Source organism: Saprolegnia parasitica (genome assembly GCF_000151545.1).
Source record: "Saprolegnia parasitica CBS 223.65 unplaced genomic scaffold supercont2.16, whole genome shotgun sequence".
Taxonomy (NCBI): Eukaryota; Oomycota; class Saprolegniomycetes; order Saprolegniales; family Saprolegniaceae; genus Saprolegnia; species Saprolegnia parasitica.
Genome location: NW_012156410.1, coordinates 230,101 through 243,295, shown reverse-complemented (window position 1 = coordinate 243,295; position 13,195 = coordinate 230,101). Strand labels below are relative to the sequence as shown.

Below are 13,195 nucleotides of genomic sequence, written 5' to 3'. Positions count from 1 at the left end.
CAAGATGCACCCCCGCGCCGCCGCCTGCGCAGCCACGGCCCTGTGAGCGCATGAAGAAGAAGAAGAAGATTGCTAGTCTCTACGTTTGCGAACTCTTTGTAACAACGAAGATAACGCGAAACACGTTCATATTTATATGAGCACGGATACTGTATTTGGCCATGAGAACGAATATGTGTGCCCTGGATCCATCGCAAGCATGCGCTGCGGCGTCGCTCTGTAGAAGCAAGCCGCGCGTTCACACCGGGGAATGCATTGTCGTCTTGCGACGAAGTGCTCGGTCGGCGCATTGAGACCCGACACCCGAAGCGCAGTCGATCTTCGCCACGCCGCGACCTTTCTAGCGTGCACTTTGCCTATCCGAGTCGTGCCTACCCAGCCACTCTTCATCGCAAGTTGTGCCTGACGAACCGCGCTGATCTCTGCACGTCGTAGCAAATTGCAGCGCTTCGATCGCAACAGACGTGCGCGAGACCGAGCTGACCTCTCGGCGGCGCAGCTTGCAACGACACCACTCTGCAAGTACTGGCTCAACTACGATATGTTCCCTCTGCCCCTCGAGTTCTCTCTCCAGACGACGCTGCTACAGCGCTCCACCTAGCAGCAGTGGATGTGCGATGACACTTGTCTGTCGTCGCTCTTGTGTGGCTCGTGCTTATATGAGCTCGGCGACCAAAGGCTCGGCGACCAGCTCCAGCAACATGGGATCAAAGGCGGTCGCGTCATCATCCGTACTTGCGGCGCCGCGTTCACGTGATAATCGCAGTTCAACTGCCTTCAGGTATTGGACTACTCAAAGTTCGTTCTGTCGAAGCCGTCATGAGGGCTTGTACGTCCTTGGATAGCTCTTGGATATTAGAAGCCTTGGCGCTCTCCGACAGAGCTTTGGAGTCCTGGCGTCACTGACGCGTCGACGAAAGCTTGCATGCGCCATCGACATCTCGGATATACAAGGTATCTTCGGCCGCCAGTCGCTCAGTCTTCCAAAGAAACACGAGTCATTTTGCACTAAATGCGATGCCGTCAACTTTACTCGGAGGACATGGAACGGCGCAGACAGGAACGCAGTGCAGCAGCGTGGCCTCGTACACTGCGAGCTGGAGTGCCACGTCCTTTGCCGGTCGCGAGGGCAGCTCTCGGAACGGTACAGTACACGGCGTACGCACGCGAAATCGAACCTGCGATACATCGCGCCATCGGCGTAGACCGGGCTTCTTTGCAGCCGCATCGACGAGTACTGTGCACTGTGGCTGCGACGCACCGCCGTGCGGTACAGTACATATCCGAGAGTACTAGAAAAAGTATATTTGGCCAACGTACCGAGCACTCTCTACAATGGACGACGTAATGTAGTAATGCTATTTGAACGAACGCAGTGCCGCACGTCAAGTACGCTCAGGCGAGTCCATGGGTGGAAGAGCTGATTGTGAATTCGCGTCACTTGCAATCGCCGCCGCATGGGTGCATGTCATTTCTATATCGCGGACCCTGTCATCCGTTCACGCAAAAGAGCTGGCCTGACGTGACCGGCGCGTGATAAAAAAGGGCGCGGTGGTGCCTTCAGAAAATGCAAACTGCACTGCAAAGCAACCCAACGCGCCGCAGAGGGTAGGGTTCCAAGTCCGTTTCTACGGCACCAACGACAACTGGACTGCGCCAATTGCAGAAGCGAATGATGATACAACCGGGGAGTCACGTGCGTACACGCCTGGGTCGATTCGGTGGTCGACGGCTATAATCGCCTTGTGTCGGGCCTGTCAAGGGAAGATCCCTCGACAGGCCCGACAGAAGCCCATTCTAGCAGAAGCATAAACCAACGCAAACTGCAATAAAATAGAAAAACAAAAAATGGGCAAAGCCCCATCGAACGACCGGAACGACTCGTACTCAGTCACACCGACGACCTTCGACCCACGGAATGGCAGGAACGTCGGACGAGATTCGTACCTTGGCCGCGCACGAAACCTGAGCCAAGTATCCACGATGCAGACCCTTTTTTGTCTTGATATACCATGTTACCGCATCCGAAAGTGCAATCGCACCCTTTTTTGGTACACAATACTGGCCATGTTGACCTTTCCAAGATGAAGTCGGGTGCAGTGCCAGTGGTGACCAGGGTGGGACGCGTCGAAAGCACCTCGAAGATGGATGCATCGGTTCAGGACCGACGTGCGTATTTATTGCGCGGCCGCCGCACAGTACTCGACCGCACTTCTATGCGCCCCGGTTTGCTGGGACAAGGCGAGGATCCCCCTCCAGTCGTTCGATGCAATCGGACGCACGGCAGCTTTGTGGCCACCGCGCCGGTCGCCGCCGGTCGCCAGGCTCGCGATTGGCGGCAGAGAATAGACGTCTGGCGTCACCACGCTTGCATCGATCGGAGGTTTTGTCAAGGGCGCGCTGGGATGGGTTTTTCGTGCGCAGCACTTTCTCGGCGTTTCTATGTAGACCGGCGCGCGTTGCACGCAACTTGACTCTAGCGTACGAACGGGTGCGCGCCACCTGCCATTCGAAGACGCCCTCTTGTTCGTGCTGCTTTGTGGCCGCCAGCGCGCCTTTCTCGTCGACTTGCTCAAGGCGATGGTCGCATGGGCGTGGCCGTGGTCAGGCACAGCGAGCGTTCGGCCCGTGCACGGAGTGGCACCGCCCGCGATGCGTGCACCATGTGGCGCTGCACCTACCACATTACTTGGCACAGCCAATTACGGCCTTCAACGTCTTCAACCCATCGAAGCTTACAGTGTACCGCATCATCATCGCCAGCAACCGACGCGAGGAGTGGCGCCAGGATGTCATAGAACCGACGCCTGCGACGGGCAGACTGCAGATGAGAGCCCAGTTTGCATTTTGCTCCGAGCCACCAAGGTCCACCACCAATCGATACTATGGACATTGCACTCCTTCTCACGTCGGACGACGGGTCGAGCGACCACTCGGGCATCGTGCAGAGCCCGCGCGCCGGTATCTGGACGCTCGAGGAAGAGCGGTACACGCTCGCGCTCATCGAGTGCTTTGCCCAAGGCTACCTGCCGGACATTATGCTTGGCACGTCGCTCCGCTGCTTCCTCGCCGACAAGCTCTACTGCTCGCCGATGCGCGTCTCCAAGAAACTTGCGACCGGCCGCCTCGCCGGCGTCGCGCTCCCGGCCAAGCTCGGCCCGATCCGGTATGAAAAACCAGCCCGTGGACCCGGTCCAGCAAGTCGTCAAGCTCGAGCAGCTCGCCGAGGCCGAGCGCGCGTACGCGGAGCGCCTCGACGCGTACGACATCAAGTTTACCGACCCGACGGCGGTCATGGAGATGCAGACCAAGACGCAGGCGCCGTACCTCACGCGCGTCGGTCTCTGGAGCCGCACCGAGCAGCTCTACGCGTGGAAGCTCATCGAGTGCTTCATCAAGGGCCACATCACGCTGCCCGTCGGGACGCGTCTCCGGTCGTTCCTCGCCGAGCGCCTGCGCTGCAGCCCGATGCGCATCTCCAAGAAGCTCGCGACCGGCTCGATCGCTGGCATTCACCTGCCCAAGAAGCTCGGCACGATGGCCTACGCGCCACCCAAGGTTCTCCACGATAGCAGCGATACTATGGACGGCAAGGTCGCGGCGCTCGCCGAGCTCCACCAGCTGCGCCAAGCGTGCTTTGGCTACAACTAGGATTGATGTATGTCGTCCCCCTTAACTTATATTCCCCACTGGCGCCCACCCTATCTAATATACCACGGCCAGTACGCTTTGAATCACTTTACTTTTGGTTTCCTTTCTCGACTTCACGTGGTGCACGCCAACGATGGAAACCATTCTTGGCTGCCACATCCAAATTTCATCGATGTGCTGTGCGTCAAGGGCACGAGTCGCTCGAGATGGCAAGGATCTGCTTGTCACTGTCGGAGTGGTTAGCACGGCAGGAAAGGCGTAGTACCATGGATGGCGAACGCTCGAGACGGGCCGCGATTGCTGCATGCATTGGTCGTGGAGCGATCGCGCGTCGGTGGTACAAGTACTATTGTTTTAAAAGGTTGATGTGTTCTGCACCGTTTTGTCATCTTTTTAGCGCATCACATCATCACGACAGCAGCGCGCCGTGCGCTCATTGCTTCTGCAGCCACTTGCGCGGCGGCTGTCGCGGATCGAACGAGTGGTATTACGCGCGATGCGTCGACAGGCCACGGCCCGTCGCCAATTAGGAAGGAATGGATGGCGGCGGGTTGGTGAAACCTTGGGCTCGTCGTGCGCTAGTTCGCAAAACGGGGTGACAAAAAGGGGTTCTGGTCCTTTGCAGGGGACTCTTTAGTCACTACTTTTGTTAGACTATTGGATGAATATCGTCGTACGCTACATGGTCATAGTGTACAACTCCTTGCATCGGGAAGACTTGGGCCAATTTCAAACCACGGAGGTATATCCTCAGACAGATACCTCAAGCTGCTGCAATGAAGGACTTTCTCCTCTTGTGGTGCGCTGGAATTCTTCACTTCAACCACACGAGTGTGAAGTGTGCAAAATGCGGGGCGTGTGCGAAATGCGCGCAGTGTGTGAAATGCGTGGAGTGTGTGAAATGTGCTTTCACGGTACAATATATGTTTTCGGAGGTTACTGGAGGACGCATTCTATATGCGCTGAGTCACCGCGTGAGTGGCCTGCGGAAACGATTATGTACAAATGTCATATCATATGAAATCATCTTGCTAATAGTATAGACCACACAAACGAAGCATCTTAGTGAAGACACGCAAAACTCAGCTTGCGCAACGTTGCTACTTGTGCCTGTGCCTCTTGAGCCGCGTGCGCAAACGCCGCAGTCGGGTGCCTGTTCGGAATGTACGCTGTCGAGCCAAGACGTCGCGGCACATACCGTCCCAGCAGCATTCCCGACCCCAGCTTCTTGGACACGCGCATGGGGCTGCAGTCGAGCTGGTCGGCCAAGTAGGCGCGGAGTGTCGTGCCCGGTGCAAAGTCGAGGTACCCGTTCAAGAAGCAGCTAATGAGCTTTTGCAAGTACATCTCTTCTTTGAGCGGCCAGTGGCCCATGCGACTTGGCGACACAGGCGACGTCGGGCGACGAGGACAGAGGCGGTGACTGGAGGGATGCATTGCCTCGAGCTTGCACGCTTGGTCAAACGTGCGCTGAAGCAAGTGCAGTTTGTGAAGCACATGGGCATTGTCGAGCGAGTCGTTGGGGACATAGCGCGACTTGCCGAGCTTCTTGATGACGGTTTTGCCGGCAAGAGAGCCCGAGGCCAGTTTCTTGGAGACGCGCATCGGGACGCATTGGAGGTGCGATGCGAGGAAGCCCCGCAGCGTCGTGCCCGGCAGCAGGCTCGGGAAGGCGCCGAGGAGGAAGGCTTCGATGAGCGCCATTGTGTAGCGCTCTTCGACCCAGGACCAGGCGCCGTTGCGAAGGCTGTCGTGCAGGGTGCTGTCATCGTCAAAGTCGTCGGTGTCATCGTGGTCGAGCGGTGCAAGGAGGCGTGCAATGTCCATGGTCAATTGTAGAGTGGGTCTGGTCGACGAGAAGGATTCGACAACGCATCTCACTCGTGACCGGAAGGCTACCGCTGCGGTAGATGATCGCGAAATCAACGACCAGTTGCAGCTGCAGCTGTGGGACGCGAGTAAGCAGTTGACGACGACAGCGCGATCGGACTAACGTTTCGCCACGGTCCAATCGAAAGTCGCAGCTGGTTCACTTCGTGGTAGAAAGATTCAAGACGAGTTTAAAAGCCACGCCATGTCTGCGAATGGAAGAGGACATTCGTTGGTTGAAACATCCCTAGGTTGCGACGAGTATCTGTGTGGATGCCGAATTGCGTTGATCAAAATATAGAATCAAAGGGGTATAATTGAGCGTGGTATCCAGCTGCACGCCACTGCAAGACGACGACGACGACGACATTCTGTGTGTTTTCGGGCTTTCTCTCATCCGTTACGATTACGGTGAAATGCGTCGATTTGCTTTGTCGCGAAGAGGGATTTGAACGCGTAGCTCGCACCATGAGCGCATTTCGTCCCCACGACATTGTTGGATCTCACCGTCTTCTTCAGATAATTCCGGGCCTCTTCGCGTCTGCTTCGCAACGCTGCGCACATGCGTGCATGCGCGCGTCCCGCCATGCAGCAAGTAGCTACGAGTAGCTCGATTCGCTCTCCATCGAACCCATGAACGAGTTTTAAAAGCCCCTAGTAGAATCAACGAACGAACAATAGGACCAGAACGTGGAATCGTACTAATCGGTGGGCAAGACCAGAACGACACGGCGTGTTTTTGTTCGAGTCAACTTAAAATCGGTGGCCATGCGTACATTGGCTACTCCCGAGTAGTCAGGTACGAAGCCGTATCAACTGCAACACTACGAACATTTCACTGCTCTCGAGGTTTCATTCAACGGCTGGAAAGACTTTGAGATGGAGCAAATGCTGTCTTGCATGTACATAGGGCTCAAAACGAATACGAGTAGTCGTCGACCAAGCAACAAGTTGATTTACCCACTGACGGAGTTGTTGTACCAAGGCACTCCGATTGGTAGATTCACCTTTTGTGTTTCGTCGCGGTATCGACAAAGTAGCCAAGTCGAATCGGCAGAGACTCAACAGGTCTGGACCGCTCTCCGCCCAAGCGCTTGGCTGGGGTGCGATCACGTGCTTGCCACTTGGTCACCAACATTCACGGCATCAGACGCATACGAGCGCTCAGATTGTGATGAAAGTACCCTCGCACTCGTTGCCAAGGCGCCCATCCAATCGAAGACGTATGTGTATGTTGGAAGTTGCATATTGCACTTACTACAAGATAGCTAAAGGCTATAAATATCATTCTACATTTCACCGACTGTACGAGTCATGAGTGTGGCGACAGCCCCAAGGTGGGTCTTCCAACAGGTTATGAGCCCAAGGGCTTCATCTGGGGCTGCGATCGACCACACTCGACCGTGCCGGAATCGCAACCGAGCACATGAGCCCTACAACTCGACGCCAGCGCCAGCCGCAACACCAAGCGAGCGACAAAGCAACGACGTCAGAACCCGCGGCGACGGCCCTCCAAACCGTAGCCACGACGGGAACAGTTATAAGATCAAGGGCGCCCAAAAGGTCGCGTTGCGCAGAGCCAACCGATCAAGATCAAACTCTCCAAATATACTCCTGGTCACCTTTGCGACACAACCCTCGCAGGAACCAGCGTGTGTGTGTCGGAGCTGTGGACGCAACAACAGCGCCACAAGGCCGAAGGGGGATCACACCGGAGCAGGCAGCGCCAGAAGGACCGCGCCGCCCGGACAAACTCTCCAAAACCACTCCAGGACAACACCGCTAGACGAACGTCGCTAGATCCAGGAAGTCGGGACCCATGGATGCAACAAGATGAGCATCCCAACGAGCCCGAAGAAAGACCGTCACAGAGCAGGCTGCGCCAGAAGGACCGCGCCGCCCGGACGAAAGCCGCGAGCCTTGAAGTCGACAAGAGCACGCGAGTACCCGGCACGAGAAAGCGATCAGTATCGCCTCGGTCGGAGAACGACATGGACTCGATCAAGATCAAGGTCGAGCCAGCGGCGGCACCAACCCCGCCGAAGCCATCAACACTGACGTCAACACCCAAGATCGTCGAAGAAGCATTCGCAAGGCAGCAAGCCTGCCACGACGAGCAACGCCGACACGACGAACAACGTTGAGAAGAGCAGCACGCCGCCAATCTAGAACGTCTAGCCGCACAATGGCAAGCGTGCATGAAGGAACAAAGAGAACAAAGCGACCGCGATCGACAAGCAGCACTGAAGGAACATCGACAAGCAGCGAACGAGCTTTTTGAGCGCGCACGCCAAGATCGAGAGCAAGCACGCCACGAGCGAGCCGCCAGCGAAGAGCAAGCACGCCAAGAGCGAGTCCCATATGACGAGCGACGCTCCAAAGAGCAAGCGGGCGCCATTGCCCGCGCCATCGCCATGGAACGCGAACGCATCGCCGCAACCGCCAACAACATCCAAGCCGCGCGGAACGCCGCGATAGCACGAGCCCAACTCGCAGAAGCCGCGAGACTTGCAGCCCAAACCGAAGCACACGCAGCGGCCACTCGGGCACACCAACTCGCCGAACTGATTCGTCAAATGCAAGAGCAAACCCATGACGACGCGTCCATGGAGAACCGATCGGTCCGCAACAAACCGCCAGGCAACCCATCAGGCATCCCGCGACAAGAACCTCCACGAGACCCCCCAGGCTACACGCCGTATGTCCCACCCACCCCGACCCGATCTACATCCAGCTCCGACTGGAACCTCAAGTGCAAGGATTTTTCAGGTCAAGAGACGTACCCGGGCCTTGGCAGCGACTTCCCATCTTGGCTCCGGTCGTTTGAAGACGCCATCGCCCACAACAAAGCGTGCCTTCCCGATCACGCGTGGAACGACGAACAACGACGCGGCGCTCTCATCCAAAAGCTCAGCGGCGAAGCCCTCGAATGTTACAACCACTACCGAGACGAGCTCGAAGGACGCACGTTTGGCTACCACGACCTCGTCACTCGGCTCAGACGCACCTTCCAGTCGCTCCTATCGCCAAACCAGGCAGCCGAACTCCTCAAGGCTCCCAAACCCGTGTCGAAGTCATGGCTCGCTCACCTACGGTTCTACCGCCACGTCCAACGGCAGTTCGCGCTTCCGGTTCCCATGGTCATCCGCTACTTCGTACATCATGCGTGCCCCGAGCGGGCAGAGACTATGAAACTAATCCTCGGCTTTGACAACGAGTGGAATGATTTTCGCAAGCTCGACAGCGTCATCACGTACCTCACGCAGGAAGTCGGAACCGGTGTGGGCTACAAGACGCCCAAGCACGCCCATGCTCACTTCACCACACCTACCCCGCGCAATCGCGGCACCCGCCGCGATGGCGACGACGACAGCAGCGGTGATGACAAGTCTTCGGACACGTCCATACCACCGTCGCGTTTTCAGAAAAAGTGGTGCGAGCGCTGCAGACGCAACACTCACAACACGACTGACTGCTACGGCGCAAAGCGCCTCCGAAAGAAGGACGCCAAAGCAAACTCCGCCACCGACGCGACCCCGGAGCCTCAACCGACGTCAATAGCCAAGAGCATCGAAGAAGCTCTCGCAAGGCAGCTAGCTCGTGACGACGAGTGGATACGCAAGCAACAAGCCGCAATCGCCGAAGATCGGCGCCGTCACGACGAGCAGATGCGCAAGCAGCGCATGTTTGACGCTCAACAGCACCACGAGTGGATGCGCAAGCAGCAGGCTGCAATCGCCGAAGATCAACGCCGTTACGACGAGAGGACGCGAGAAGATCAACGCCGCCGCGACGAGCAAGACGAGCAGATGCGCAAGCAGCTCGCTGACGAACAACGCCGAAACGAAGAAGCACGACGCTTTCACGAGCAAATGTGCCAGCAACCCGACGACCAGCATCATCGAGATGAAGCAAACGAGCGCTTCGAGCGCGCGCACAAACACCAAGTCGCCACTGAAGAGCGACGAGCCCAAGAGCCCACAGTCGATGCTGACGCACAAGCTCAGCACAAACACGCGCAGCAGGAAGCGTACAACTACATTGAAGGCGCGTGCCACGATCAAGAAGCAACCGCCATCGCCCAAACCGCAAACACTGAGCGCCAACGCGCAGAAGTGACCACCGCTCCAACCAACGCAGAGCGAGACGCACCAACAAATGCCCAAGCCATTGCAGTCGACATGCGTCCAGCTCACGAAGCCGCGACCGCTCGAGAGACGCCAAAAGCCGAGAAGCTACGCCATCGGCAAGAACAAGTCCAAGGCAAGGACGAGTCCACGGCAACAAAGCACGCAAACTTGACCGTTCTACCAAGCACAACGCCAGGCAAGCCGCCGCGTGTACTACCACCCACATCGTATTCACGCGCCTACGTCGATCCCGATCCCGAGCCTCCGCAAACAGCCCGTACGACCAACTTGACCAAGAGCTCCGACTCGGTCAACAACGCCGTGTACGGCTCCCAGCAACGACTCGACGTCGACTTTATGATCGCAAACTTCACTCGCCGAGCCCCGACTCGATTGAGGGGAGACCGGAGATCCATACACTACCAGTACAGCTCAGGGCCACAGCTGTCAAGCTCCGCAAGCTACTCAAGATCTACAGCACGATCAAGTACCAGTCGAAGGACAACATACGCGACACCAACGCGACTTCCAGATCACGCAACTGGCCCGCAAGCAGCAGTACGTTCGTCATCGCAACCGCGATCAACCTCTTCGCACAAAGACCACGAACCGCTCGCTCAAGTACAAGCCAAATCAACCAGTACGCCACGGACGTCTCCACTGACGTCTTTGGACTCTTCGTCCTCGAGGGAGGCCCACACCTGGCTGGTATAGGTTGCCATGTCGGCGAGCTGGTCGTTGTCATCTAGCACAGCGACCTCGTCGAGATCGAGCAAATCCGGGTCGCTGTACGAGTTGGTGGTGGTGGTAGGTCCAGTACTTGCGCGACGAGCGATGCGTTGCATCTGGACGTCCACTTGCAGCGGATAGTGCTGGCCCATGGGGCGCGCGTAGAATGCCGAACGAACAATAGGGTCCAACCAGTCGAAGAAGGCGTCGACGTGCGCCAGGCACTCGTTGTCCGTAAGACCAGATTCGTCGAACACGGCAAAGAAGTTGCGCCAAATCCCCACAAGTCTTGACACTCGCGGAGCTGCTGGCGGAGAGTCGCTTGCAGATCGCGCAGCTCTTCGCGAAGCGCATCTGCCAAACTACGTGCAGCCCCAACTCGATTTCACAGGCGTCAGTACATGAGCGCACGCCCCCGTTGTTGGCCCTGCGTCGGGTCGTCACACCTGCGCTGGCTTCGTGGTCGACTTGGGGCGCCACGGTAACCGCGGCTTCCGACTTCATTTTCTTCCAACACATGATGCACGCAACGACGTTGAGGTCACGGTAGCGGCGTACGCATACGCCATTGTAGGTACAGACCTCCAGTGTCCCATCTTCCTGCTTCTTCATGACTTGGCACCTTTGTTTGGTGGCGGCACGGACGGCGGAGGACATACCGTGGCTTGATATTGTAGTGTTTTCGGTTTCGGCGTGAAATATACCGTACTATGCCTTTATTAAGAGACATCATCTTACAAACGACATACAAATACTATGTTTACTGGAGACCCCTTTGATATAAAATATACGGTAGGTACCCTTTATGATTAGAGCTCTACGGGATGTTTGCGCAACCACTATACGCCTTCCTTATTGGCTATAAATACAACATATTGACCAATGAGAGGCTTTTACCAGCTTGAGGCGGGAAGTTGATGCATTCATGACAATTGAAACTGACATGCCTAAATTAGACGAAAATGCCAATCCGAATATGCCTTAATATCAAAATGCCCTATCTTCAATCCCGAGCTATCTCCATCCCACCAATAATGCCCAGGGATTGGCCCGTAATTCCGAACATCTCTCCCAATTTTGACCAATCAGATGCGCCAAAAGGACACAAAAAGCAATTTCATTACCTCATTGTCGCCCCCCTGGCCCCAAGGTGGGTCTTCCAACAGTGTATCCATCCATGTGTACTACTGCTTCACACAAGCAATCCGTGCGGCGACTCGAGCGACCCAGGTGCCGACCGCCCTTTACGGTGATGTGTTGTGACGTGATTCCAGACGGTTACAGATCGCTGACGAGCTAGTTTGAAACCATCAAAAATGAACGGACGACGCGAGGTCTCACGCCAAGCATGGAGAATGTGCATCGGGCACATCCCGCGCGAATGCCAGATACCAACAATACATCAAAGACTACAAAGACATGCGCATCTGCAGAGACCGATGGCTTGCCGATCCTCCAAGGTACGTTGGTTTCGACGATGCAATCTCGTCAAATTAGGGTACTGCGTGGTTGTTCGTTTTAGAGTGCATCGAAGCACCAGATGCGGCTGTATTACCGAAAGAGCGTTTCGTGTTGCACAATCTCGAATAACAACCACTAACGCTCCTCGCTGACGCACCGGCCAAGCCTCACGAGCGCATTAGGAAGTCCACCCAATCTTTATAATTGCATGTAATATAACTCTGTTCAACAACAATAAAGAGCTTGAACGATTGCGATCACCGCCGGGAAGTAGGACGGCACCGTGTTACAAGCTTGCCCAAGATGTGTAGCGCGCATGTAATTGTTCGGCAGAGAATGTTGCGTGCTGGTAGTGTCCACGCAGCCACGGACAGTGTAGTGTAAGGGTGTTTCGAGGCAAAACCTTGCGTCGCGGCGGCGAACCACCGGGAAAGCGTGCTACTAACCTTGCGAAAGCTTCGATTTGAAGCATTTCTTCACGTCGACACTGCAAAGCAACCGGGTTAACTTTCTGCAAAAGGCTCCATCGGACTAAAAACAAGCACGCCAGGGTGTCCGTCCCTGTGGCCATAATGCAAGTGCATGGGGGAAGAGTGAGCTTCGTGCTGCGAGGCCGCCGCCGCCCAAGAAGGGACTGGTGGGTGGGTTGAACTGAGTAGCTAAGGTGAGCATGCTGCTTGGACGCGACTTCTTTGGAAATAACCTTGGCTTGGACCGTGGGTCTTGGACGTTGACAGTTGCTGCCTTGCTAAAACGGGTGCTGCGGTTCAGGCAACGGCTCAAGATGGCGCACTTGCTTGGCCGTCGTCGAAAACACAGCTAGCTTCACGCGTGCCGCAAGAAACTACTCGTTGCGGTTCGAATCTTTGGCCAATCACAGGGCGTTAGAGCTCTACTTTTAGCTAATCCCTTGTCGCAAGCGAGAGGAAGACGCCGCCTTGTTCGCAAGGTGCTTTCGTGCGACCTACAGAACTTGCACAGTGTCGAGTGAACGATACAAAAAACATGTTAAGACAATATTAAGCCATATGGACATATCCTACACCACACAAACGAAGCATCTTAGTGAAGACACGTAAAACTCAGCTTGCGCAACATTGCTAGTTGTGTCTGCGCCTCTTGAGCCGCGTGCGCAAACGCCGCCGTCGGGTGCCGGTTCGGAATGTACGCGGTCGAGCCAAGACGTCGCGGCACATACCGTCCCAGCAGCATTCCCGACCCCAGCTTCTTGGACACGCGCATGGGGCTGCAGTCGAGCTGGTCGGCCAAGTAGGCGCGGAGTGTCGTGCCCGGTGCCAAGTCGAGGTACCCGTTCAAGAAGCAACTAATGAGCTTTGCAAGTACATCTCTTCTTT

At 56.2% G+C, this 13,195-nt stretch overlaps 4 protein-coding genes across 4 annotated transcripts; 3 read left to right on the top strand and 1 right to left on the bottom strand.

Annotated features, from left to right (window-relative positions):
* Positions 1–2,885: 2,885 nt before the first annotated feature.
* On the top strand, positions 2,886–3,651 carry SPRG_04924 (hypothetical protein; the record flags this gene model as incomplete). The annotated part of the gene is made up of 2 exons (XM_012344062.1): positions 2,886–2,942; positions 2,983–3,651. 2 exons carry the CDS (start codon positions 2,886–2,888, stop codon positions 3,649–3,651), a joined length of 726 nt encoding a protein of 241 aa, XP_012199452.1.
* A 1,062-nt stretch (positions 3,652–4,713) lies between these two features.
* On the bottom strand, positions 4,714–5,478 carry SPRG_04923 (hypothetical protein; the record flags this gene model as incomplete). The annotated part of the gene is made up of 1 exon (XM_012344061.1): positions 4,714–5,478. One exon carries the CDS (start codon positions 5,476–5,478, stop codon positions 4,714–4,716), a length of 765 nt encoding a protein of 254 aa, XP_012199451.1.
* A 1,865-nt stretch (positions 5,479–7,343) lies between these two features.
* On the top strand, positions 7,344–7,689 carry SPRG_04922 (hypothetical protein; the record flags this gene model as incomplete). The annotated part of the gene is made up of 2 exons (XM_012344060.1): positions 7,344–7,532; positions 7,603–7,689. The coding sequence occupies 2 exons, from the start codon at positions 7,344–7,346 to the stop codon at positions 7,687–7,689; spliced, it is 276 nt and encodes a 91-aa protein (XP_012199450.1).
* Positions 7,690–7,934: 245 nt separating this feature from the next.
* Positions 7,935–9,639, top strand: SPRG_04921 (hypothetical protein; the record flags this gene model as incomplete). Its single annotated transcript, XM_012344059.1, has 2 exons — positions 7,935–9,394; positions 9,450–9,639. 2 exons carry the CDS (start codon positions 7,935–7,937, stop codon positions 9,637–9,639), a joined length of 1,650 nt encoding a protein of 549 aa, XP_012199449.1.
* Positions 9,640–13,195: the final 3,556 nt, after the last annotated feature.